The sequence below is a fragment of the Aristolochia californica genome, unplaced genomic scaffold (assembly GCF_029961685.1).
Source record: "Aristolochia californica isolate CCGP_79_NKW_82.1479 unplaced genomic scaffold, dmAriCali1.0.hap1 SCAF_13, whole genome shotgun sequence".
Taxonomy (NCBI): Eukaryota; Viridiplantae; Streptophyta; class Magnoliopsida; order Piperales; family Aristolochiaceae; genus Aristolochia; species Aristolochia californica.
This window is the reverse complement of record NW_027181804.1, coordinates 8,211,872-8,238,730: the sequence shown is the minus strand read 5'-3', so window position 1 is coordinate 8,238,730 and position 26,859 is coordinate 8,211,872. Positions and strand designations below refer to the sequence as shown.

Sequence of the window (26,859 nt, the reverse complement as noted above, 5' to 3'; positions counted from 1 at the left end):
TAATTTAAATAAATAAAAATTGTATTTGATGCATAAAAATAGCGGCCAATGTGTACCCATTCTACCCTTGTTAATGGCAAGTGGCAACCGACTAGTGGAAGCACATGCAGTTGGCCTAAGGGCCCAATCCTGTCTTCAACATTCAATCTTAAAGAATCCGTGTCACGTGCTGCATTAGGCCCACTAACAAAGCCCAATGCATTACGTCAGCTTAATCGGTAATTCTTAAAATCCACTCCTTGAAATCTTAGCAATAGCAAATAAAGAAAAAGCTAAAATAACAGAAATTCAGGTTTTTTCTCTGCCGTCCGATTTCTGAAAAACCTGATAGCATAGTGGGCCCTTTTCATAACCAACCAATCATTAAACGAGTATTAGATTAATCACGAGAGGCTAAAGAAATAAAAATTAATAGAATAATTTACAAAATTAAAATGAAATGGGGCCCACTAGCACTTGCTCGGTTAGGGAATGCGCGAGGGTTGTTGGTGAACAGTTAGGTTTCGCTACATTTCAGCTTGAGGTGCCATAAAATAATGTTTTTTTAAAATATTAAATATATATATATATTTATAATTATTATAAGTAATTTAATTTATTTTTTGTAAAGAGAAGGAGAGGTTTTTTTTTTTGTTTTTACCGAATTAAAATATAAAATTGAAGAAATAAATGCTCCATTGCTGTTAATGCAGCTCCCTCTGAGTCTCTGACCTCCTCCAAGTACAGATAGATCCATACACACGGATTCCGTGTATGCGACCTCCGTAAATAAATCCAGAAGAGATAACGGTAAGGGAGGGAGGAGAGAGAAAGAGGCGAGTTTGATCGATTTTAAGCGCAGAGAGAGAGAGCTTGGAATCGGTGAAGGGGACGAGGAGAGACGGTGTGAGGAAAGAGAGAGGGGGGATCGTGACCCGAACGACAAGGGTACGCCGGAGGAGACTCTGGGGTCTTCTCTGACTTTGGAGAAGGTTGCCGCTGCTAAGCAGTATATTGAAAACCATTACAAAGCTCAAATGAAGAATATACAGGAAAGGAAGGAACGGTAGGCTCTCGTGATCTTTTTGGTCCTTTTTCTTATTTTCTGTTTTCTAATTTATGGTAATTTTGTGTTTTGGTTTCGTACTTTTCTTTCTCGTGTTCCTGCTGCTTTCGGATTGTCTGCGTAGGTGCTATTCGTATTTTTCTCTTCAGTTATGGTTTTTCCTGTCCCGAGGATGTTGATATGATATATTTATGGAAATTTAAGAATTGGAGCTGGTAAATTGTTTTGATCAATGCATACTGATTCATACGAATTGTGATAAGTGTTGGTTTACTCTGCATTCTCTTAATTTTAATAATTAATTAATTTATTTTGGTCTTCGTATACTTTATTTCGAATTGCATTGTAGTTTTCATTTCTTATTTTCGTTGTATTTGCTAGGTGCCGTGTATTCCTTCGATTATGCAACTAGTGGATAGTTGGTTGAAGTTAAAATTACCCTTTTTATGCAATTTATTTTTTTGGAAAATTATTTAACAGAATAGGCATTTAATAAAGCTTGTCGAACAAGTTACTGTACATATGTAAAATTTGCAGTTTCAGGTCTTCCTTTCAAAAGCTACAAATGATAGTTTCCCTTATCACTGCAGCTTCTGTTATCGAGGGACGCTGATATTTTCATAAGTTGAGAAGATCAGTTGATTCCGAACACTTCCTTACAATTCTTTAATAAACATTATTGCGATTGCTGTCTTTAACATTTTCCCTAATTTTTAACAAATTCGGCTTGTCTTCTTTTTAAAGGTAGATCATGACTTTTGCTATAAAAAAGATTCGGTAACTAGCTTATCTTTGAATAGTTAACCAATTAATTATTATTGAGATATATGTTACTAGAAAGTTTCTCTTTGAAATTCTTGCCTTTGTTTAGAAATTCCAACTATAAGGAAAATAGATAAAAATGATGGAATGCCTTTTCTTTTATAAATTTATGAATTTTCATTAAATTATGATGAAGACTTACGGGAGAAGAGGGAGTGGAGAGTGATCAACCATTAGTTTGGATGGAGCTTTCAACAATTACCTTTTGTCAAGAGACCCTTCTCTTTAGCAAGGGGGTCAGAGAATAATAGACCTTAGAGCATGATTACTAGATGCATCTAACATGGAGCAAATGATCTCATCAAAGACCAGCCTTATTCTCTAAGTGGAGGTGGGGGTGGGTGGGAGAATGGTTTTTGCTGAAGCCAGCCTAAGACTAAGGCTGAGTCACCTTCAGTTCCCACTAGATCCGAGTAATGCAGTGAATACTTATGTATTCGAAAAGAGCTTTTTCTTCCACTGAGTTACAGGAGCCTGCAGCACCAGAGTACGCCACAGGACAGTGCCAATGGAGGTCGTGGATCTCCTACCGAGGGTTGCAAATTAAAATTTCACAAGAGTTTGATTTAAGAGATCCAGTTGGGGGGCAAGCAAAGGAGGGGATGCTGTCGTGGTGGGATTTTGATTTTTATAATTTAGAGAGAGATGCCATTTTCTTGATCGTATGTGAGCTTGGTAGAGTGGTAGGTAGGCATTTGCTTTCACCAGACTCAGAGTGGATTGATTGTACAATGCATTCAGTAGCCCTTTCCAATGATCTTGAGGGCCTATTAGAAGTTCTGTTATTTCATTCTTTCTACAGACCTCAGGAAGCAGCAGCTATAACTGCCTTCCCGACCAACTTCCTGTTTCGAGAGAGGCCATGAATGATGCTCGTGGGTGAAGCTTGGGATGGTGGCAGGAGGGCAAGTGCTGATGTTGAATTTGCCGAAATGGAAGGGTGTTTTAAAACCAGTGAAACAAAAAATAGCTACCTATCTTGAGAAGTTGTTAACATTAGTTGTTTCAAGTTCTTTCGAATAACTATTTAAAAAAAAAAAAGTTCTTTCAAATAAATTTTCATGCAGATGACAAAATATCAGAATATATTTATCACTGTATTCTTCTTTTAAGGAGATCTGCTGAATGCCTTGGTATTTGCATAATGAAGTGAGATCGCCTGTTAGGGAAGGATTCATTAGAGATTCTTTCTTCTTGACTTGTGGAATTTCCAATTTTATCTTTTGCCCTCCTGCATTTTTTGTCCTTTTCATTTATCTTCTTTATCTTTTTAATATTGTAGCGTCTAAGTTTCCTTATCAGTAAAGTTTCTTCTGTTCTAGCAAGAAGTCCTCTGCAAAGTTTGTGGACTTAAATATAACACAATTTTTTAGAAGTTAAAGGTCAATATTATACGGCTTATGCTTGTTGGAGCCTTGTCAGTGGACAAACACAGGCTTCGCTTAATCAGGATTCCCATCTTTCAGAATAATTAAAAAAAGATATTTGGTACATGATTAATTAGACAATCCTGGTTCCTACCTTCACTCTTTCTCTACTTAACATTCTTGAACCATTTCATATTTCTTGTAGGCATTGGATTCTTGAGAGACAACTAGCTTCTTCAGGTGTGTCTCAAGAGGAGTAGATGAATCTCATCAAGGATCTGGAGTGGAAGGAAACTGAGTTTATAAGACTTAAAAGGCACAAGATTTGTGTTGATGATTTTGAACTATTGACTATTATTGGAAGAGGAGCTTTTGGAGAGGTCAGATTACAGTTCATTGTTTTTTTTTTGTCAAGTGCATGTGTGTGTGTGTGTGTGAGAGAGAGAGAGAGAGAGAGAGAGAGAGAGAGAGAGAGAGAGAGAGAGAGAGAGAGAGATGACAGAGTTGGGACAAGCTCTTAAGAAGTGAATTTCTGGTCTGTACTGGCTCTTTCATGCGACATGATTTTCCTGTTCAGCTCTTGGCTTCTGACATGAAAATCTGTTTTACTCAGGCCTTTGACATGTAAACGTGCTCTCTGCTACCATGTTTTAACTTTTTTTTTTTTTTTTTTTTTTGAAAACCTTTATACCACTACAGTAACTTTTTAGTGACCTGGGGTTTTTCCATTCCCTTGCTGCCCCATCCCTTGACGGGGTTTCTCCTTAAGCCTTTTCGGAAGGAATCCACTGCCATCTCTCTGAGATGGGTTATGGTGTCACCGAAAAAGGTTAGCACATCTAAATTTATGTTTGTTTGTGAAAAAGGAAAAAAAGGACTTTTTCTCAGAGTTTTAATATTCTAGTATATGTGATGTGGCTAATGGACAGCTATAGAGCATCTTATCTTTGTTCTGGACAGTATCTTCTCAGTTTAGCCTTGACAAAATGTTGATAATATCTCCTTCCTATCATTGTTTGATGCCTTTATTCACTTGCTTCTCTGTTTTTTTTTTTTTGATCCTCTTGTTGGCAGGCTTTCTAAGCTGCTTATTGTTTGTTTTCTACACAGGTTAGGCTTTGTTGAGATATGTACTCTGGCAATATCGATGCTATGAAAAAATTTAAAAAAATGGAGATGGTTAGCAGGGGCCAGGTAACATCTTTTGCTTCCACCTCCTCTTTAGTAGACAAGTTATCTATATTTTCCTCTGTTTTGAGTGGCATGATACTATGCTTTTTTTCTCTCGTTTCATTTAGATAGATGATTTTCTCTACATCAAAAGGGAATTTTACTATTCATATTTTCAAAAAATAAGTTTTTTTTTTTTTTTTGAAAAGTGAATGAAATTTTATTATGCATGAGTGAAAAAACAGAGAACCCCCACAATAGGAAGGGGAGACTAAAGAATGCAAGCAAAAGAGGATTTACTATTCTTATTTTGTTCTTTAAACTTACGTAGCTTCTTTATGTTGACAAAGTCAAATCACAAAACCTGCTTTGATACCATATTGAAATTTTAGCAGCGTAAAATAATTCATTAATGGTGTATGTTGAGTATGTTAGGTCTCCACGTATTATATATGAAACACCTATAATTAGATTATAATTAAATTATCTATGTTCCAGTTACACCCAAATTAAAATTCTTAGTTACAACGAAAGTAAACAACTATTTAAAAAAACGAAAGTAAGCAACTAAAATAAAAAAACTTATAGAAGTCAAAAACCTCATAATTGAAACTCTTTTTGTGGTACTTCCTCCCATGAGACTCTTTTAAGACTGTCATGTTGATTCTTTTATTATGGGATTTTTTTTCTATGAGAGTCATGTAAGATTTTTCTATATCTTCTCTTCAACAGAACTGTCTATTTATACCTCTTAAATTCATCAAATTGCCTCTCTATCATCAACCTTTGGCTTTAGTATTAGAATCTTTGGGTGAATAAATAGACATACATCCTTAGTAGAGGATAGAAAGTCTTCTAGGTCAAAGGCCCATAACTGTTCTTAGTTCAAGATGGTTTTTCGAGGATGCAGTGGGTAAATTGTCCTACATTGGTCTAGCTTGGGGGAAGGGTCAAGGATGCTACGGGGTTGATTCTCTTTGTCTACTTTGTGCCTTTTGGGCATAGTGAGTCCTCTATGGCTGAGCTCATAGCTCTTCTTCTTGGACTTGGACTACACTTGGAGAGATTCTCAACCTCTTCTTCTTGGTCTTGGACTATACTTTGAGAGATTCTTGAACCCTTTGATCACTGAGGGTGATTCTGTAGTGGTTATATCATGGGTCTTAGGGGATTGCCCTCTCCAGGTTGCTTCATGGAGTACTTTGTCGAGATTTAAGGACATTGGTGGTTTTATGCGCACAAAGTTTAGAAATATGATATGTATTTCAAAGTTGTTTAAGGTCGAGTACAAGATTTTAGGAAGTATTTACACGGTAAGTACAAGATTTTATACATTTTTCTCTAGGCAATAGGGACATCAAAACATTATATAAAAGGTGTTTGTGTCAGAGAAGGAAATGGTTTGACAGGCTCTTCTGGAAGACTAGGATTGTGATGTTCACACTTGTATCTTGTCATGAGTAAACTTGCGGAAGAGGACCAACATTAGGTATACGATCCAGTGGAGAAGCATTCTCAAAATAAGGTAAGGGAGATGCTTAGGCTCAATGTTGGAAGGTAAATCTTGTGTCCTGGAGTTGTAATAAGGAAAATATTTGCATAAGATTTTATTTGGAAACAGCCAAAATTTGTTAAAAAAGGAAGAAGAATATACAAAAATGCAAGATAGACTAGGCTACGAAATGCTGCAGAACAAAGCCACAAAAATACATTGGCTGGGATAAACTTTTGGAAATGATCTTTCACTACCAAATCCAATTGAGCAAACCCAAGTTGAGCTGACTGATCAGCTAACGAATTAGCACTTCTAGAGTTTATGAAACCAAGAAATCAGAAACTGGCTACTGCTATCACGAATCTCATAAAGAATATATACAAATGTCATGGTGGAATTCCATTTGACTGAAACCAACCAATAATCAATGGTGAATTGTCTTCTACTTTTAGAGGGCAAGAAAGGATTTGCAAAAACATTTTATTCCCCAAAGAAGAGCATGGGACGTTGCCTCCATAGGATTACAATGCCTGGAAGGAGCCGAATATATGTGAATGATGTTACCCAAATGATATGTGAAGACCCCTCCCCCTCCCACCCGGCCTGATAAAGCTTTCATCGAAATAAATCTTAAGCCACCCATACCTAGGGGGTTTCATTGAGTCAAGAGATAGATCTGGGAGAGGAGCCGAATATATGTGAATGATGTTACCCAGATGATATGTGAAGACCCCTCCCCCTCCCACCCGGCCTGATAAAGCTTTCATTGAAATAAATCTTAAGCCACCCATACCTAGGGGGTTTCATTGAGTCAAGAGATAGATCTGGGAGAGGAGAAAGAAGCCCTCTCTCTCCAATGCCCTCTCAAAACATGCTATTTATAAAATGCATTTTCTTTTAAAGATGATGGAGACATTGATATCATTGTTGTGTAGAAGGCCATCGAAGAGAGACTCAATCCTGTTGGTATGAAGTTTAGGAATGTTTGTTTACAAATTTGAACTAAAAAAGTGCACCCACCCAAATGTTTTTCAGTGATTTTTTGGAGGGGTGTTTTGAGTTGGAAATCTTGTCACTAGAATCTTTTTGTTAGAAGCACCTGCCACTAGAATCTTACTACCTAGTGCAAATATTTCTACAATATAGAATTCCATTCAACAAAATTCTGCTGTGCACTCAATTCTGTTGGGATCAAGTTTAGGAATGTGTGGTTTACAATATTGAAAAAGAAAAAAAATACAGATGGGTGGTCGATTTGTGTGGAGAGGCGGAGCAAAGGTTGCAAACATCACCTTGTGAAATGCCGAGATTTCTGTAAATCGAAGGAGATGGGAGGCCTAGGAATCAGATCTATGAAAGGAACCAGCCAGGCCCTTCTTCTCAATTGGTTCTGGAAATCCAATATGGACAAGCAAGCTATATGGCGTGGAATTGTGACCACCAAACTAGGAGTGAAGATGGCAATTGGTGGCTAGAGGGTGGTCGACTTAGATGGCTCTCAGCAATTTGGAGAACCATCTTTCTTCTCCTTCCCAAATTCCTAAGCAGGATGAACTTCTACGCTGGAAAAACAGACACTGTCAAATTCCGGACAGGTTGGTGGACTGGGAAATCCTCCCATGCTCTGATTCCAACGTTGTTACAAATTTACTGCACACCCAGGTGTAACAATTCAAAACTCCAAGGGAAAATTGTGTGAGTTTGGGATTTGGATGAGCCCTTAATGATGAAGAATCAATTGATGTAGGAAGACTTCTGACCACTTTAGATTGTGAACACTTGAGAGACCAAACTAGTGACACTCATATGGACATCGGCAGACAAAGGTGAGTTCATTGCATCCTCTGCATGTCTGATGCTCGTTGGTGGGAACAGCCAGACCTCACACATAGCCAATATAGCACGGAAGCTCTCTGCCCCACTGAAGATTTGTTTCTTCATCTGGGGAGCTTTATGGGAGAGGATCCTGAGCTTTAAAAACTTGAGGAGAAGAAGCACCATTCTACCACAATCCCTCTGCCCCCTTTGTAGCAACAAAGAAGAAGAGCATCGGCCATCACCTGCTTCACTGCACCTTCTCTTGGAACATATAGTCTCACTTAACAAGTTGGGCATCGCAACATGTCTTTTGAGCAGCCTCGACAACCTTATGTCATGGATTTCTGGATGCAACCTCCCCAAACTTGGAAAGGCTCTTCTTTTGGCTGGCCTAGCACATATCCCTAGGGAAATATGGCTTGAGCGAACTAGAAGACATTTTGAGAGTAAATACAGTGGCAGTGATCAAGTAATTAACAACATCACTAATGCCATCCTTTGCCTGGATTGCTACCCAAAAGGACTTTCAAAATCTCAGTGGTGGGGCAAAGAGAGGGGATTGGAGAGTAATTGCTCAGACCTCTGACCCCAGACATCAATGTTAAAAAGTGAACCCCTCCTTCAATTGGGGTCATTAAACTAAACTTTGATGGCAGCACATTGGCTGTCCGAGTCCAGCTGGAATTTGGGGGTTTTTTAGAACCCATGAAGGTGTAACAGTTGCAAGTTACAGAGGACGGATAATCACTGGAGACTCAACCACTACCGAGCTCCTTAGCCTGCGACTAGGGCTCCAAATTTTCAAGGATTCTATCTGAGGACTTGTATGTATAGAAGGCGATTCCAGCACAATCATTCTCTAGGTTTCAGAATCCCAGAACCCCCCTTGGAAACACTGGTCTTCTTTCCTTGAAAATTTGGACCTCTTTTCTGATATAAGTTGTGTTGAATTTAGGATCCCGTGATTAGAACCTCGAGCAAAGTAAGAGAGGGTGAGGAGAAGAAAAGAAGAAGAGAAGAGAAAAAGGGAGAGAGAGAGAGAGCCTTTAGGCTAAGAGAGAGCTTGGATGAATTAAGAGAAGGGGAGGAGCTTGAATGCTCTACTCCAAGCCAAGGGCCTTTATCTATAGTTTTAGAGAGAATGTTACAATGTCTACAATGCCCTTAGGGCTACAAGCTTTACATAAGAAAAGACATAAGTAGACATGTTCCTCCTTGACTAATTACATTCTTGTGCCATCTTTATGATAAGTCTTCTTATTTACCATGATACCACTTCTCTTGGATGTGTGGGCTTGAGCCCATCTTCTAACAAGTTGTATTTGGACTCATGTTCCGCGGTCGGCCAACTTCTTGGCTGCTTCTCTACCTGAAGAGGGGGTTTCCCTTCAATCCCTTATTGTAAGTAGGGGTGGCATCGAATCGAGCCGAGCCCGAACTTGTCTATGTTCGAGCAAGGTTTGATTTAAATATTTTGAACTCAAACTCGAGTCGAGCCTAGCCTCGAGCCTAAAATTGTAATCAAGCTCGAACCCAATAATTTTAACCGAGCTCGAGTTCGAGCCGAATTTGAGCTCCAACCTACATTTAAAACTTTGCATAAAATACATGTCAAATAAACTCTATAAAATTATGCATAAATTTTACTTAAAATTAGACATAACCTCTACATAAAATTTGGCATAACCTCTACATAATATTGGGCATAACCTCTACATAAAATTGGGCATAACCTCTACATAAAATTGCTGTACATGACCACCAAGCAATGCCTTAGCACTCCCACAAAGAGAAACATATATTTAGTGTCTTCCCCCCAAAGACATAAAAAACCTACAGACGTGCCTAGTATTTACATTTTTGTACAGCGACCCTCACTACAACAATAAAGAATGTAACAAAAATTCAACACTTAAAAACTTTCTAGATGCCAAACTAGAAGAAGAGAACGCATTCAACTTCCTCCCCATATGGTTTTGTAGTATAGGAATCCTGCAAGTAAAATTTCTATCTCTAAAACTTCACGGAGTATCTGTTCTGGCCAACTCGAAAACTATAACAGATCTCAAGATATCCTAAAAGAAAAAAAAATCATACTGCCCACAAGAACCGTAATCCATCAGTTGTTGTCTTTCCCATAGTCTTCAAACTGCATATCACTAAAGTCTAAATCAAGCAATGGTTGGTCTCCACCCAATCCGTTATTCAACATCGACTCATTCTCCTGCTTGGGTTTGAGAAAATCATAACCATGATTAACGCATACTGGAGCCTGGTCCATATGCTGCAGACAGCCCAGCAAGAGGGCGGATGGTGACACCCATGGCAGCTGACCACTACCTGGATGCAACCAATAACTGCCTATATTGTTGCTGTAGTCAGTGTCCACGCTCAACCTGGGTTCATTTCCTCTGTCTGCTATATAAAAGTTAAAGATTTCAGTGTATGTATAAACATCTGTAAATAAGGCGACCAATCTGAATTAATCTTGATGGACATTGACTTTCCAACAACATAAAGATCACAGTTTAATTAACAAATAACCTAATCTGTTGCACCTAATCTGTACACAGTTATATGAGAATATAAAATTTACGGCAGTGTTTATATATTGATAAAAATCCAGGTAGACACTTCCAGTAAACCGTGATGATTAGTGTGCAGAATAGTTTTAAAAATTATTTCACACTGATACTAAAATTGTTCAGTGAAATGAAATTCGATCATCATTTGACACTTCCAAAGACACCAATTTTGAGAGCTCTGAGATAATCGCCTACAAGACGAAAACAGTATAACTTTCAAAATTAACTTTAGAATATCAATCACACCGTTCAACTTAAAATTCGATCGATTCCACATGAACAAGTATGAATTGCTAGAACATTAATAGCAAAAATATTTTCTCAATCAAGGAAGTACAGAACAAAAAAATCAACAGAGCCTAAATTTCTTCGATTATAAAACTTCAGCCAATAGAAAGAAAGTACATCACAGCACAACCAAATCCTCAAAAGATATTCAGAGATTTGCAAACAAACAAGAATTGAAAGGCTATGCCTCAAATCCTCAAAAGATATTCAAAGATTTGCAAACAGACAAGAATTGAAAGGCTGTGCATCAAATCCTCAAACCCTTAAATTAAAAAACAGAAATTAATTACAGGCACAAGGTTAAAGTGTTTCCAGCACCTTCGATGAGCTTGAAATGCACTTTGATCTTGTCATCGAAAAGATTTTAACTTAAAAGACAAGTAGACATAGCCAAAAAAAAAAGATTATTAAAATCAAATACAGAAATTTAGAACAAAAAGAAATCTAAACTTAACTAAACTTCACAAAATGAAAGAATCATACCCTTGCAGCAGGGTCTGAAGCCTTATGAACCTTGCTCATGCATCTGAAACAAGATTTGAAAGGGAAATAATTTTATCGGAAACTCCATATAAAGGGTACGCAAAACAGAAACCACACAATAGAGCCATCATTTCTTCCCAAAAGATTGAGGATCCCTAATGGAGACAGGAAGACCTCGTCCCCGGGAAGTGCTACCGATTGATTGAAGAGGCTGTTGAAAAAATAGGGCACTGTTGAAATAGGGTATCCCTCCAGATTCGAGAGTTTTCTTATTCTCTCGATTTGTTAGAGAAGATGAGAGAAGTGGAGTCATGGAGAGTGGACATGAGAGGAGGCAAGAGGGGCGATTATTCCGTCCCGACTTTGCAACTCGAAGAAGAGGAGTGAAGACTGATTTTCAGTGTTGGCAATTCTTCCTGAAAATTCTTTGATCAAAATTATTTCAGAACTAGATTATAGTTTAGGAACTTGGCCAAGGAAATATTTTCAATTCACCTTCTAGTCACTGAGATACAGAATTGCAAAACAGTGAAAAAAAACTTCAAAATTTCACCATGTGAGAATGCAGGTGCTCGCTCCATCAAACAATTCTGGAAACAGAGCCACTCTTTATTGCTGCTCTCTAATTCTTCCTAATTACAACTCCACGGAAATCGGGGGAAATAAAATAATTGCAAATAAGACTGAAACGAAAACGAGATGAAATTCAACGCATTAAGACCTTTCCATTGATAGATAAGAGAGCTCATCCCTTGAACAGACTCTTAAAGGTGAGGTTACTACCTGGTCCAAGACGTTTCCCTGCTGTTTAGAGAAAGCAGTGATCTCGTAATTTTGGGGTTTTAATTTGAATAGGGAAGGATAACGTCTATTGAATAGGAAGTAATTTAAAAAAAAATTGTAATTAGGAGTGATGTGGGCCATATTAATCACTTGTGCATGGTCTAAGGATAAAGTAATTTAACTAAACATCTGCAACGCCATGGCCCAATGGATAAGGCGCTGGTCTACGGAACCAGAGATTCTGGGTTCAATCCCCAGTGGAGTCGCTACATAAAATTTCAAACTTTTTCTTTAACTATCACGTGTGTCTCATTCTAATGAAATCTACCATATCCTTCATCTTTCGAATTGCCCGTCCTCTTACCTTATTATTCTATTGAAACTGGACTTTTGCTTTCTCAGTTCGTGTCCGCTCTTCCGCTCTTTTGGTGACTTCTCTTCTCCTCGCTGCAGGGACTGGTGAGAATGGTCTTCTCTTTCTACCTGAAAATAGCTTACTTTTCTCATTTTTTTATCTCTCAAGCCGAAAATCTGTTCTCCAATATTTTCTTCTCTGGCGTTAACATATATCCAAATTCTTTTGTTTTATACTCCACTCGATAGCACCAGATTTCTCATGTCTCTCCTTTCAGAAAATCCTCTTTGCTCAGAAACTTTTTCTCTCAACTGCTTTTTTCTACCCTTCTTCTGATATTTGCTTATTGAATCTTTTAAGTAAAATTTTCTATATAGTTCTCTTCTAAATTCTTTATATATATTTTTTTAGTCACCAATTATTTTTCTTTACTAGTTCTTAGTAATTCAAAACGTTTAAATCACAATTCAAATATTTTTCAGGTATTTGGAAACCACAAATGAAACATTAAATTCGAGACTTAAAAATTATCGATAAAGGAGGCGAATAAGAAAAATATTCTTCTTGAATTTTTTTGAAATTGCAAGGAAAAAGATGCTACTTCATCGAAGCCCAAAACCCGGTACACTCTATTGAAGCATATGAAAAACAGTTGGTCATCAACTAGCTCAACAAGGGAAATAAGATTGACACAAAAAGTGCGCCTTAAATTTTTTCCCTCGTCGGGTTGTTGGAGGCTTGGTGGATAGTATACTACTTATATTCTGAAGAATCATTAAATTATAAGCTAGTGAAGCTAGAGTCTGATGAAGCAAACTTTGCAATCTTTATTTGAGTGAGAAAGTCTTAATGTTTTGTAAATTTTGTTTGCTTTCTGTTATTGCTACTCTTAGATAAATATCATGTGTAGTTCTTAATTTCCATATCTAACTTGTACAATAGAACTTCAGAAATCCTAAAACTAATTCACAGGATCTGGATCAATCGTATTTTGGCGGAACGTGAATTTTGAACATTATTTGCCCATGTACAGACCACCTTTTGGAGCGTTTTGGATGTTACCAAGACTGGCATTTTCTCAGTTCGTGCTGGCTGTTCCGCTCTTCCGGTGACTTCTCTTCTCCTCGCTGCAGGGACTGGTGAGATTGGTCTTCTCTTTCTACCCGAAAATAGCTTACTTTTCGCATTTTTTTATCTCTCAAGCCGAAAATCTGTTCTCCAATATTTTCTTCTCTGGCGTTAACAGATATCCAAACTCTTCTGTTTTATACTCCACCCGATAACACCAGATTTCTCATGTCTCTCCTTTCAGAAAATCCTCTTTGCTCTGAAACCTTTTCTCTCAACTGTTTTTTCTACCCTTCTTCTGATATTTGCTTATTGAATCTTTTAAGTAAAATTTTTATATAGTTCTCCTCTAAATTCTTTATATATATATATATATATATATATATATATATATATATATATTTAGTCACCAATTATTTTTCTTTACTAGTTCTTAGTAATTCAAAACGTTTAAATCACAATTCTAATATTTTTCGGGTATTTGGAAACCACAAATGAAACATTAAATTTGAGACTTAAGAATTATCGATAAAGGAGGCGAATAAGAAAAATATTCTTCTTGAATTTTTTTGAAATTGCAAGGAAAAAGATGCTACTTCATCGAAGCCCAAAACCCAGTACACTCTATCGAAGCATATGAAAAACAGTTGGTCATCAACTAGCTCAACAGGGGAAACAAGATTGACACAGAAAATGCACCTTAAATTTTTTTCCCTTTTCGGGTTGTTGGAGGCTTGGCGGATAGTATACTACTTATATTCTGAAGAATCATTAAATTATAAGCCAGTGAAGCTAGAGTCTGATGAAGAAAACTTTGCCATCTTTATTTGAGTGAGAAAGTCTTAATGTTTTGTAAATTTTGTTTGCTTTCTGTTATTGCTACTCTGAGACAAATATCATGTATAGTTCTTAATTTCCATATCTAACTTGTACTATTGAACTTCAGAAATCCTAAAACTAATTCACAGGATCTGGATCAATCGTATTTTGGTGGAACCTGAATTTTGAATATTATTTGCCCATGTACAGACCACCTTTTGGAGAGTTTTGGATGTTACCAAGATGGCATTTTCATGAGCAGTGTTGAAACAGACAACAAACACCTCAAGCATGTGTACCCTTAAATCACATGCTTCAACATATCATACACCTGAGAAAATATATACGTGCAAACTTGATCTCAACATCCCAACTACCTCCAAAGTTAAAATCACTCCACAGCTTGTAGCATGTACTCTCTGTGTCCTTCAGACATTATTGCATTAAGCTTCTTCTTGTGGTGTGGTCGTCAGCCAAATTACTTCCACAATGTGCAAGGGTTTGATTATATTGTTCCTGTTGTTTGTCGCCTCGCTGAAAGACTCAAATCGGTAAGGGCTATTGTTGGAGAATTAGAAAATATTGGATGTCATTTGAAGGCGCAAACTTTGTTGGCTCTAATTAGGATTTCTTGGCATGGTGCCATGTACAGATTGGCTCTGGAGGCGTTTGATGAGATGCCTACTTTTGGTTATATTCCAAATACATTTGCTCGGAACATGGTTATTGATATATTCTTCAGGATTGGTCATGTGGAGAAGGGCTTTGTTGGTTTTCAGAGAAACTCAATTCCCAAATTTCTTGACATTTAATATTATGATTCAAAACCTTTGTAAGATAAATGATTGGTTAAGAGTCCGAGATAATTTGGGGGATATGGTGAAAAAGGGTTTTTTTTCCAATTGCTGGATCTTTTCAAATGATTTTGAATTGTTTCTGCAAGGTTGGTAGGATGAATGAGTCTTTAAAAGTGCTAGGTTTGATGTTTAGATTGGGATATCCGATATCACTTACTACTTGGAACATTTTGATTGACGGGTTCAGTAGAAGTGGTGAAGTTGCTTTAGCTGAAGGATTATTGGGTAAGATGATGGCCAGTGGATTTAATCCTAATGTGGTCACGTATACATCTTTGATTAAAGGATTTTTTGGATTGAATATGGTTGACCAAGCTCTTGGTTTACTGGAAGTTATGGACTGCCAAGGGTGTTCTTTTGATGTGGTTTTCTATAACATGTTAATTGACTGTCTCAGCAAAGCAGGCAGGCATGATGATGCATTTCAAATTTTCCTCAGTTTGCCCAGCAAAAATATTAAGCCTGACTCGTACACATTTTGTTCAATAGTCTGCTGTCTATGTTCATCAAGGAAGTTTACATTATTGTACGATTTGGTGAGACAAATGAATGTATTGGAAGATCTTGTGATTTGTAATAGTCTAATAAATGCTCTCTGCAAGGCTGGGTTCCCGTTAGAAGCTTTGACATTTTATAAAGAGATGATAAGCAGAGGATTTATGCCAGATCGTTTTAGTTACACAGTATTATTAGAGGCCATGTGTAAATCTGGAAAGACGGATGATGCAGTTACTGTATATTCTAGCACTATTGTTCATAGTCCTGGTCTTGATGCTCATGTCCATACAGTGCTTTTTGATGGATTGATAAAAGTAGGAAAAACTCATCTAGCTCTTCAGTTATTCCAGAAGGCAGTAGCAGAAAATTACTCTCTTGATGTTGTCTCATATACAGTTGCTATCAATGGTCTTTTTTTGGGCGATGAAATTGCTGAGGCTTGTCATTTGTTTAAAGAGATGAAGTTAGCAGGTTTAGTTCCAAACGTATATACATACAATGTGATGTTATGTGGTCTTTGTAAGCGTGGAAATATTTATGCCGTCCACCAATTGGTAGGAGATATGGATGTTGATGGAATTGCTCTGGACTCTATTTCACTTAATGCAATTATTATTTTCCTTTGCAAATCACATCGTGCAAAATCAGCTTTCCGTATTTTTCTTGAAAAGCGCAATTCAGATTTCAAGATCAGTAAATATGCTTTCTCTATATTGTATGAAAGACTCTGCCATGCAGGAGCGATAGATGATGCATCTCAATTGTTGAAAGAATTTTTGTGAGTTTAAGGTTTTTATCTGTGGGGATGCTTCAGAGAGGTTTGACAAATTTGTTGCCCCCTTTCCAGATAGTAGCATGGATTCCTAGCAGCAGTTTGTTGTGAATATGTAAGGTCCTGAGAAGCCTGAGGCAATTCGCTTATGAAGACTTTGCTGTCAACTGAATCCAATTTGGTGCTTGCTGCAGAAATGGTCAATTGGCTGCTGAAGGTATGGCTATTTCTCATCTGCTCATCATGCTAATATTGAATGAATTATGTAACACAGAAAAATATTTAAGAGGTGGAGTTTATTCCTTTGTGTTTGTAAGGAGCCTAGTATATTTTATTTTAGGGCCTTATACTTAGAATATTATAGCTGTGAGCAGATTAGACAATGTGACAGCCTTTGTTTTCAGAAATATGTTTAATTGTCCTTACAGGAAACTAGGCATACAAGTTTTCAGTAATAAGGTTCAATTCAGATTTATTAGTTTCAATCAGTTTACGTGTGGATGTCCTTGAGTATCAAGTTGATGGGTTAGTAGCATAAGATATTTATTGTCTTCTCCAAGAGAAATAATTATTTCACTGGTTTTTAAGTGTAATTTTTTTAATGAACTCTAGAAACGTTCTGGTGCCAGCCATTTCAAATTAGTTTCTCATAATTAAGCACTGAGTAACATTAAACTCCCTTGCTTTTCTTTCTGCCATGTCTTTTGTACCATTAAATCTTTGTACTTTCCCTTCTTTGGGAGCCTTTTAATGAATTTCCTTTTTCTCATTGTTATTAATTAGTGATTCCGATTTTCAATTCTTAAGTACATGTATGTTAAGAAGCATTAGGTCATTCATATTTTCAAAACATAATCAAAATCATCATACTCATATTTTGGAAAGGTTTTGGAAAGGTTTTGTAATTATAACATGAGTTTTCACCAAATATTAATTTCACTTGGAAGTTCAATTCTCATGCTTTTGTATAATACAGATATTTGAATTCAAGAAAAGCATTAGGACATGAAATATTTTCAAAAAATATATTTTAATTACATATAAATATTTTGAAAACTTCAAAACCCTTAATTGTGGCCTATATGAGGTTTAGAACTTATTTTTGTATGCTAGCAATAAGCTAATCAATCATTCGATTAGTAGAATGATCAACCATACTGAATGTTGCTACACAGGATTTATAAAGCTTGATCAATAATTGAAGGGTATGGTTGATCATCCATTGTAGTACGATCACTTATATAGAACATTGCTAGACTATTTTATAAAGCATGATCAATTAATTGAGGAGGCATAATCAAACAATCGAGGAGGCATGATCTATCAACATATTTTTCAAATGGTTGTAAAGTGGTTGATTGATGCCAAGATTGATCATTGGGCCAAAAGAACTAAAAAAATAGTAGTTAAAAAGTCATGATCAATCAATGAAAAGGTATGATCAATCATCTATTTTTTATAGTTTTTTGAAAATAGTAAAAAATATTTTTTTCTATAAAACTTTAAATAACCTCCCAATCTCATAGAGGAGCATTCATTGAGCATATATTGACATATCAAACCTTTGAAGAAAAATTTTTGTGCTTTAAATTTGAATTGTACCCATTTTCACGAGGAAAAACCCAAAAATTGCATATATTCTAGATTTTCTACAATTTTCTCAGCATTCCTAGTTCCATTAAGCTCCGCACATCTTATTCCACGTGCTTAAACTTGGATCTCATTAGGATAAAATCCATCTCTCTAAAAGAAAGGTGTAATTTTTTATTTTTCTTTTATATTTTCATGTTGATAGCTAGAATAATTGGCATTCTAGAGCCTTGAATTTAGAAAGGAAGTACCTACTAGAGTTGGAATCTCTTTGTACTTTCACTACTAGAGCGAGATAGTGAAATTGTTTTGAGCAAGGGTTCTTGGGTAGTGATTACAACAAATCTTTGCCTCTTTATGGTTGTGTGTATGTGCCTTCTATTTTGCCTATATATTTGTTTTTAATTTCATTAAAAGTAATTAAATTTTATTTTATATCTGAATTCACCTCTCCTCTTGCGAAGTCACCTAGGCCAACATCGAGTCCTTTTTTTTATTCAAAACTCACTATTTGGTGGAGCGAAATGCTTTTTATTTTTTTCACTAAGATGGTGTTGAGTCCTCCCCATGTAATTCAATTTTTATTGTATGCTCTTTTGTACAGGAGTCGGTCCTTTTTTTTTGTTTCAAAAAGTTATTGCCACTAGGGTTCAACTACTTTTTTGCTTTTTACATGCATTATGCAGTGTACTCCTATTGAAGGGTCAACTCCTTTATTTTTTCAAGACTCTTCTGTTATTGGTATTTGACTTCATTTGCCTATTGGGCTCGACTTCCACTGTGGGGTCGACTCCTTTTTTCTTTTCAAAACTCAATATAACTAGGATTTGAATCTTTTTCTCTTCCTTCATGCTGGAGGGATTGACTCCTTTACAGTATCTTCGCTTTATCAATTTGTGTTTTTATCACTTTAGAGCAATGTTTAGACACACTATCTGAAAAATACAAGAGTGTGCCCAACATCCAACTTGAGTCAAGTCTTTTATTCTTCACCCAAGAGGTGATTTGTGTTTGAGCTAACCTTAAAAAGTGAGTAGTCTCTTTTTTAACCCCTAAAGTTGGGCTAGTTTTTTCGAGCTTTTTCTTCAGGCTAGGAGTAACTTTCTTCTTCCATATTGTGTTTTGTCCAAGTTGGTTATCCATGTCCTTTTTATCCCTAGATTTAGGTGGAGAAGTAGAAGAAGAAGTACAAGAAAAAAAGTATTTTGTTCCACATGTTGTGGTAATTTTTATGTAACCAAAATATTCAAGAAATAGGGAGCACAAAAGATGAAGTTTTTGCTTCTATGAAGATTTTTTTGCTGTAAGGAAAATTAAAGACCAAGAATCATTTTCATTGCAGGTCGAAGTTATAAACTCCATCTTGAGGGGGAGTGTTGAAGAGAAGATATGGAAGGCTCTTACATGGATCTCACAGAGACAAAATTAATATGGTGAAGTCTTACAGGAGTCTCACAGAAAGAGGTCTCATAGAAGAGTCTTAGTTGAAAGGTGTTTTAGTTATGCTAATCTTATATTTATGTTGAATTATTCAATTATGTTAGAACTTATCTTTAAGTGTTAGACATTGGGTGTAATTGGAACAATGGTACTTTAATTGTAATTTGATTTTATTACTTTTCCTATTATAAATAAGGATTCATGTACTCAAATTACAATAGTCAATCAAGTTGTTATCTTTTCCAGAAATTTAACAGTGCATGACTCATAGAGGGAAAATTCATTCTTTAGAAGATCCACAAAATTGATTGAGATCTATTGAGTTTTTGTATAATTTCACATACCTCTATCTTCTCAGAGGGGTGTATCCCATGAAAGGTAAAAATTAGAAAGACTTACCAAAGGCTGGTTCTTTGGGTTATTTGTTGGCACCAAACACTAGAAGGAAAGGTTCCTTATTTAAAGGATCTCTAAGATATCCGATATCTCCCTCTTGGTATGATTACTAATTACCTTCCTTAATTATCCCATTGCGTAAAATATTTAAGGCAAATCAAAGATTGAGATTGATTTGCAGAAGTGACACCTAAGACATTGAAGGAAGGTTTCTTATCTTATTTTTGGAAAGTGGCTAATTGAAGGAAGATCTTCCTTAATTTGATTTATTGGTGAATATTGTTTCCTAAGTGAGAAAGCCTTCCCTGCCTTACCTATTTCTTGATCTCAGCTAGCATGTAATCTCCTTATTTAGTGCATGATTAATTGTTACAAAGATTACATATTTGGTTTTTGGGTCAGATCTTCTTCTTTTCCCAAATTAATTCCCACCTGAGTTGGCCTTGGTCTGCCTCCTCTAGAGTTGGTTCATTCCTAATGGCTGAAGATTACATGGGGAGTAAGAGTGACCTTCTCAAGAGTACCACTATACCCTAGAAAGAGTTATCTAATTACTTGAGTTGGTCACAATTGGTTAAAAGGTGTTGGATTTAGGATCCCATGATAAGGTCTTCTACCAAGAGGGTGAGAGAGGAGAGAAAAAAGAAGAGGAGAAGAAAAGAAGAGGAAGAACAAAGAGAGGAGAAAGGAGAGAGAGGGACGACTAAGGAGATGGAGAAAGAGAGAGAGGGTTTGAGAGAAAAGTCATAAGGACGAATTTGAGAGAGAAGAGAGGAGACTTAATGATCTACCCCATGCCTTGAGTCTCTATTATAGTTGAGGAAAGAAGTTTACAATGACTACAATGCCCTTAGAACTACAAACTCTCAAAATAAAAAGAGATAAGTAGACATACATCATCTTCTTTGATTACATCCTTGTGCCATCCTGATGAGAAGACCATTAAATTATATCTTTTGCCACCTCCTTGACGTGAGGAAAGTATTTACCTTAATGTCAGTTTGAGATGTCTTTCAAAACTCCTCCTCAAGCAAGGGGAGAGAAAACATTGTAGATATCCAGTTTGCCGCATATAGTGGTTAAGATCTTAAATGTGACTAGTTTTGTAAGAATGTCTACCACTTACCCTTGTGATTAAACATATCAGAGAGATATGATATCAGCCTGAAATTTCTCTCGTATAAAGTGGCAATCTACCTCAAAGTGTTTGTCCTCTCATGGAAGACATGATTCGAAGTGATATGCTCCAGTGATCACATTGCTAACAAAAAAAAAAAAATTATAAAATGGGCAAGGAACTTGGTAGATTACTTTAAAGAAAACCGTTTGTTTGATTAGGACTCTGGTTGCTCCACAATAGATAAAAAATGGAAGATAATGAATATTTCTTTGGAACGATTTAGTTTTGGTCGATTTCAAATTTGCTAGAATAAGCTTGGCCGGATGTGAAGGGATCCCGTGTTTGAGGAGCCTGGTTTCATTCTTACTGTACTAGGTGATTATGTCTGTACATATAGGTTTAAATCCTAAACCATTAAACATGATCTAGTACTCGTTTCATTTTGGCCTCCAATTCTACATGAATTTCCAACTAATGTTTTCTGCTCTTTTGGTTGTGGTGATTTCACAATGATATAATCAAGAGCCCTTCTTCAGTGCCTTCGACTATAGGCTAATTTCACTGCACTTTTTGTAGTAGAGGGAGGAGATTCCTTAGTTGTATAGTTGGGCTTAGCACAAGAAAATCCATCTTGAAAGATTTTTTAAAGGATTTTTCTAATCTCATGAGGCCTCACTCCAAGAAGTGCTAACAGGCTGGCTAACTCTTTGGTTGGGGAGGTTGATTCATAGGCAACATCTTCTTGGTAGCAACACCCTCCTCATTTGATTGTTTTTTCTGATTTTGTTTGTTTTTGCTTGCTGCTTAGTTTCATCTTCTTTTGATATATTTCATTTTTTTTTGAGTTTCTTCAATGAAATCTCGTTTCCCATTGTTAAAAAAAAACAATCATAGACCAATTTGAGCTCTGAATGGATCCTTCCAAATGCGATGAGATGTGCTAGGCAAACGAGAGGAAAAGGTGGGCCTCCAAGATATGCAATACACGCTTGTGCTCGTCCTTGACCACATCTTTTTTCCATTTTTGGTTTTAGGGAATTTCCCTTAAATACCCATTTAAAATAAAATATTTTCAAAAATACCAACGTCATCAAAATATTTCTAAAACTACCCAACTTTGACTGGTCAAATGCCTATGTGTGCAGTCAAAAGCGACACATAAGCTTTGACTGCTTATGTGTCACCACATCATCAGTACAATAAATATAGATCGACACGTCCTTTGACACGTCATTATTTTACCATGTCATATGCCACATAAGCTGACACGTCATTAAATAAAAATTAAATAATCCTCACCATATTCCATCGTATTATTTTTCAAAATAAGTTATTTTTAAATGCCTTATGTGTCCCCTCTCATCTTTCTCCTCTCCTCTCCTCTCGCCCTCTCGCCACCGCTCGGCCTCCTCTCCTCTCCTCTCACCCTCTCGCCGCCGCTTGGCCTCGGCTTCCTCTCCTCTCTTCTCGCCCCCTTTCCTCGCACCATCTCACTGCCGCTCGGCCTCGGCCTCCTCTGGCCTTGCCTTTTCCTCTCGCTGTCGTTGTTTGGCCTCGACCTCCTCTCCTCTCCTCTTTCCCCCTCTCCTCTGGCCCTCTCACTGACGCTCGGCCTCGGCCTCTCTCCTCTCATTGCCGTCGCTCAGCCTCGGCCTCCTCTCCTCTCCTCTCCGCTCCCCTCTCGCAGTGCCTATTGCCGCCGCTCCCCACCGCTCCCCACAGCTCGGTCTCAGACCTCGCCCTTGATGCCCCCTCTCAATTAAAAAATTAAAAGATATTTTAAATCAATAATAAAATATTTTAAATTAGTAAGAGTAAGATTTTTTAATTAATTATATATTTATTTTATTTTTAATTATTTTAAATATAAGGTAATAATAAATTTGAAAAAAACGTATTGATAAATTTGATTTTTAAACTCAAAACTAAAATTTTCAAATTTTTTTATTAAAATTATTTTCAAATCGATAACAAAAAGGTGTTAAAATGGTAAGAGTAAGATTTTTTATAACTTATTATTTTAAATATAAGGTAATAAAAAGTGTACCGGTACATTTATTTTTTAAACTCAAGTAAAATTTTCATATTTTTTCAGTTAATAAATATTTTTAATTAATAATAAAAGGTGTTGTAAGATTTTTAATTAACTAATATATATTTTTAATAATTTATTAATTTGTAAATAACGTGATAAAAATTATACAAATAAATTGTATTTTTAAACTCTAAAATAATTTTTAGGCTTCAAGACGTAAAATTTATTACTTTTCCCAAAGATAAATGTTCAATATTGTAGATATTAGGTAATAAAAAGTGTATTGATTTTTTTAAAATTATTTAATTTTTTTCATTTAATGACATGTCAGCTTATGTGGCATATGACATAGTAAAATAATGACATGTTAGACGACATGTCAATCTATGTTTACTGCAAGGATGACATGGCGACACATAAGCAGTCAAAGTTTACATGTCACTTTTGACTGCATACTTAGGCATTTGACCAGTCAAAGTTGGATAGTTTTAGAAATATTTTGATAACGTCGTTATTTTAAAAAATATTTTATTTTAAATAGGTATTTAAGGGAAATTCCCTTGGTTTTATTAACTTATAGACAACACTCTTTCTCTATAAATACCATGCATCGCCAAGAAGCTCCACCAACACAGCACCTGATACCCGCCCCACGAGTGCAGTTATGGCCTCAAAAAGCTCTGCTTCTGCAGCCATTCTTCTGGTTCTTAATCTTCTCTTCTTCTTCCTTATCAGTGCCAAGGGCGAGTGGTAGCAGGTAGGACGTCTTATTGGTCTCGCTATCTCACTCTTTGGGTTGAGAGCAATGGGGCAAATCCCTTCCAATCACAAAAACAAGATGAATGAGCAGTCTCACATTCTGCATGTACTTTGGAAGTTGTCAAGCGACACAAGATTAAACAACCACAAACAACTGACCCACATTGAAGAACCTAATTGTTAAGGTTCAGAAAACTATGAGACAAAGGGACCATGCATAATTGTCCTTACAAGTTTCCAAACTCACCTGATAGCTTTTTGCTAGTAATTCTATCCACTACTGAACAATTCAAAGAGAATCCAATGGCTGAGCCTCAAGAATAGAAGTGGGTACAGTCCCACCCTACACTGGTTCATGATATTTGACATCGGGCTCCCATCCTTTCTGCTTTGCGCTGGACTTAGTAAAGCTAATAATGCACATCACTCCAATCAGGGCTGTTTGGAATCCACAGAAAAGAAAAGAAAATGGGAGAGAAATATACTTCTATTATTTGGCAACAGAACATCATTGAGAGAAAGAAAATATGAGAGAAAATCACTTTTTTTTTTAAGTTACAAAATGATGGAATTTGAGGAGAAAAAAAAAGAAATAGAAACTTGAGAGAAAATTTTAATCATCAAAATTTTAAAATTTACTAATTTTATTTATTTATTATTTTTTCACGTATATCCAAACAAGAAAAACTATATTTCTCTTCCATTTTCTCTCTCATTTTCTGTGGGCATCCAAACAAGAGACACTTGCTCTTTCTCTTTCTTTTCTTTCCACTTTCTGTGTTCCAAACACACCCTTAGGGAAATTGGGAGTGCATGATAGAGATAAAGAAGATAAGGATAAGAAAAGTTGTGATTGTTTTAACTTGTAACTCTACAGCCATGTACACTTGTAACTCTATAATCATGTAAACTCTTTTAGAGATAATCTTTATCATCTTATCATTCTGTAACTATAAATAACTGAATCAATTAAGGTAAAATAGCAAATCAAAAGGGTATAAATGGTTTCTTAACTTGGAAGTCAGCCAGTAATCTGGGGCACATCAACAAGGCAGGGGGATCTTCTTGACGGCTTCGTCCAAGAAATCCTTGTATCTGACTAATCACATGGTCGAGTGTGGATGAAATCAGGCTATATTATGCATTTCTGGCCGCTATGTCAAGCGGTCCAAGAGAGAATTATTCCAGTTGTGAGTTTCATACAGTGACATCTCGTTTGGACTAAGTCAGTGTCTACAGCAGAGAAGGAATATTGCAGTGAATGGCTGTGCAATCCGTTCCCCCTTCTTTCAGCTTGTTTGCGTTTTTAGTTCACTTTTTGGCTCAATTTTTTGTTGTGTTCATCATAATTTATATTCCTCCCATTTCATTTCCATCTCTCCTTAACAAGTTTTCATGAAACGAGTTTCCCAACTTCGTAAAGAGTTGCCGGTAACTATAGTTTGATCTTTCCCTTCTTGATAGAGGTCTCGATAGAGGCATCTTCGCCTTGCAAGGAAAAATATCTTAAGCACTGTGGGACTTTCCTGATTCTGGCGTTCTGTGAAAACGTAAATGCAGCTTTTACGGTGTAGATCTCAGCTTTTTGCATTTACATGATAAGAAGGCCAAGGTTCGGACTGAATCGCACTGCGGGCTGCAGATTCTTACATGGCAATTTGGGATCGTCTCATTTGTCAAATCTCCACCGCAAAGGCCTTCATTAGAGATACATCGCTTGCTTTGCTGGAAGCTTCCCCACCATGCTGCCTCTCCTTATTTTTCTTCCTTATGATCTTCTCTTTTCTGTGAAATCGACCCACCCACTCCTTCCCACTCTATAAATAACCGGGATTGTTGAGCAGTCCACACCATTCCAGGGCCAGTCTACTACCCACAAGTGTTTGGAGATGGCCTCAAAGAGCTCTGCTTCTGCTGCTCTCTTTCTTGCTCTTAATCTTCTCTTCTTCTCCCTTGTGAGCGGCTGCACTTGTAACAGCTGTGGCTGTGGCCAACCCCCGAACACTCCAACTCCAACAACTCCCACTCCCACTCCCACTACACCAACCCCAACTCCATCTTCCAGTGGAAGGTGCCCCAGAGATACCCTCAAGCTAGGGGTTTGTGCTGATTTGCTTGGTCTGGTGAACGTGGTTGTGGGTTCTCCACCAACATCGTCTTGCTGTTCTTTGCTGCAAGGCTTGGCAAATCTGGAAGCAGCTATCTGCCTTTGCACTGCCATTAAAGCCAACATCTTGGGGTTGAACCTCAACATACCCATTTCTCTGAGCCTGCTGTTGAACACATGCGGTAGGACCGTCCCTACGGGCTTCCAGTGCTAGTTTCCATCATCAACCGTCGTGGCTTCAGTCCTCAATTCTGCTTTCTGTGATTCCAGATTTGGGTACAAAACCCACGTTTTACTTTCTGTAACGTTGATGTTTTTCTTTCTTTCCACTCTCCCATGGAGGTGTCATTGGAAAATGTCTTTTCTGAGTTCGGATTGGTGAATAGTTTAGTGTTTTAATTGCTTGTGGGAAATATGGGACTGCTCATTATGTTTCAAGTTCAATAAGAGTCTTTCCGCACTCTTTTTTTTTTTTTTTTTTGTTTCATTCAGGTGTAACTCCTTGTCATCTTCATCACAACCCAGGAAAGTTTCAGTTTCTTCAATTCAGTACTCTTACGTGAAAATTTTCTTTAAACGACAAGAATACCAGGCCATAGAAAGCTGGAAACGCGGTGGAATCATTTACATGTTACCATACAAAACGATGGCACTTGCTTGCAGTAATCAATTCTCAAGTTTATCCTGGCCACTCGACCTCAATAATGAAAAATAACTTCATATATTCAGATCATAAAAGAACAAATTAGCGGGACTGTCATTGTTCAACCCGTGAGGGACAGGGATAGCCCGGACTGTCCTATCGATGTGACAATATTTCGCCAGAAGCCTGCTTTGGTGGATGGAGTCTCTCTTAAGTTTTCTTGTATGCGATTTTGATTCTGCAGACATCTCTAGGTAATCTGTGCTGGAAGGGGCTATCTTCCTCCGATTTACCGGATCTGCAGAATGTGAGTGAGGGGCTAGAAATGATGGGGAGTAGAAATAAATATCAGACCTTTCATCTGGTAGGTGATGTGTCTTCACACTGAAATTTCATATCTGGATAAAAAAACATACTGAAATTCATAAATTTTATAATGCTGGAAGGGATAGCAGGAGGGTGAAAGGTCTATTCATACTAGACCCACATGAATGGACTGTATTAAGTCCGTCCCACACTGAGATACAGCTTAAGACACCCTAGT

At 36.9% G+C, this 26,859-nt stretch overlaps 2 protein-coding genes and 1 non-coding gene across 9 annotated transcripts; all 3 read left to right on the top strand.

Annotated features, from left to right (window-relative positions):
- Positions 1 to 814: 814 nt before the first annotated feature.
- Positions 815 to 19,397, top strand: LOC137948179 (putative pentatricopeptide repeat-containing protein At1g16830). 7 transcript variants are annotated; one of them, XR_011111591.1, is made up of 6 exons: positions 815 to 1,045; positions 3,440 to 3,614; positions 4,345 to 4,428; positions 13,245 to 13,350; positions 14,226 to 16,442; positions 19,158 to 19,397. XR_011111591.1 is itself a non-coding variant. In XM_068794163.1 (6 exons), the coding sequence occupies exon 6, from the start codon at positions 15,018 to 15,020 to the stop codon at positions 16,233 to 16,235; it is 1,218 nt and encodes a 405-aa protein (XP_068650264.1). In that variant the 5' UTR covers positions 815 to 1,045; positions 3,440 to 3,614; positions 4,345 to 4,428; positions 13,245 to 13,350; positions 14,226 to 14,649; positions 14,751 to 15,017; the 3' UTR covers positions 16,236 to 16,693. The 7 variants fall into 7 exon arrangements, 6 of the variants coding, with proteins under 6 accessions (XP_068650264.1, XP_068650263.1, XP_068650265.1 ...); XM_068794163.1 differs by lacking the exon at positions 19,158 to 19,397 and having other exon boundaries at positions 14,226 to 14,649; positions 14,751 to 16,693; XM_068794162.1 differs by lacking the exon at positions 19,158 to 19,397 and having other exon boundaries at positions 14,309 to 16,693.
- TRNAR-ACG (transfer RNA arginine (anticodon ACG)) lies at positions 12,050 to 12,122 on the top strand. Its single transcript has one exon. It is a non-coding gene; the product is annotated as a tRNA-Arg (tRNA).
- A 5,854-nt stretch (positions 19,398 to 25,251) lies between the features above and the next one.
- On the top strand, positions 25,252 to 26,145 carry LOC137947860 (14 kDa proline-rich protein DC2.15-like). Its single transcript, XM_068793675.1, has one exon. The coding sequence runs from the start codon at positions 25,455 to 25,457 to the stop codon at positions 25,884 to 25,886; it is 432 nt and encodes a 143-aa protein (XP_068649776.1). The 5' UTR covers positions 25,252 to 25,454; the 3' UTR covers positions 25,887 to 26,145.
- The last annotated feature ends 714 nt before the right edge of the window (positions 26,146 to 26,859 follow it).

Bases quoted from the DNA above. Each gene is read 5' to 3' on its own strand.
- LOC137948179 (XM_068794167.1), top strand. From the start codon at position 15,018: ATGATTTTGAATTGTTTCTGCAAGGTTGGTAGGATGAATGAGTCTTTA.
- LOC137947860 (XM_068793675.1), top strand. From the start codon at position 25,455: ATGGCCTCAAAGAGCTCTGCTTCTGCTGCTCTCTTTCTTGCTCTTAAT.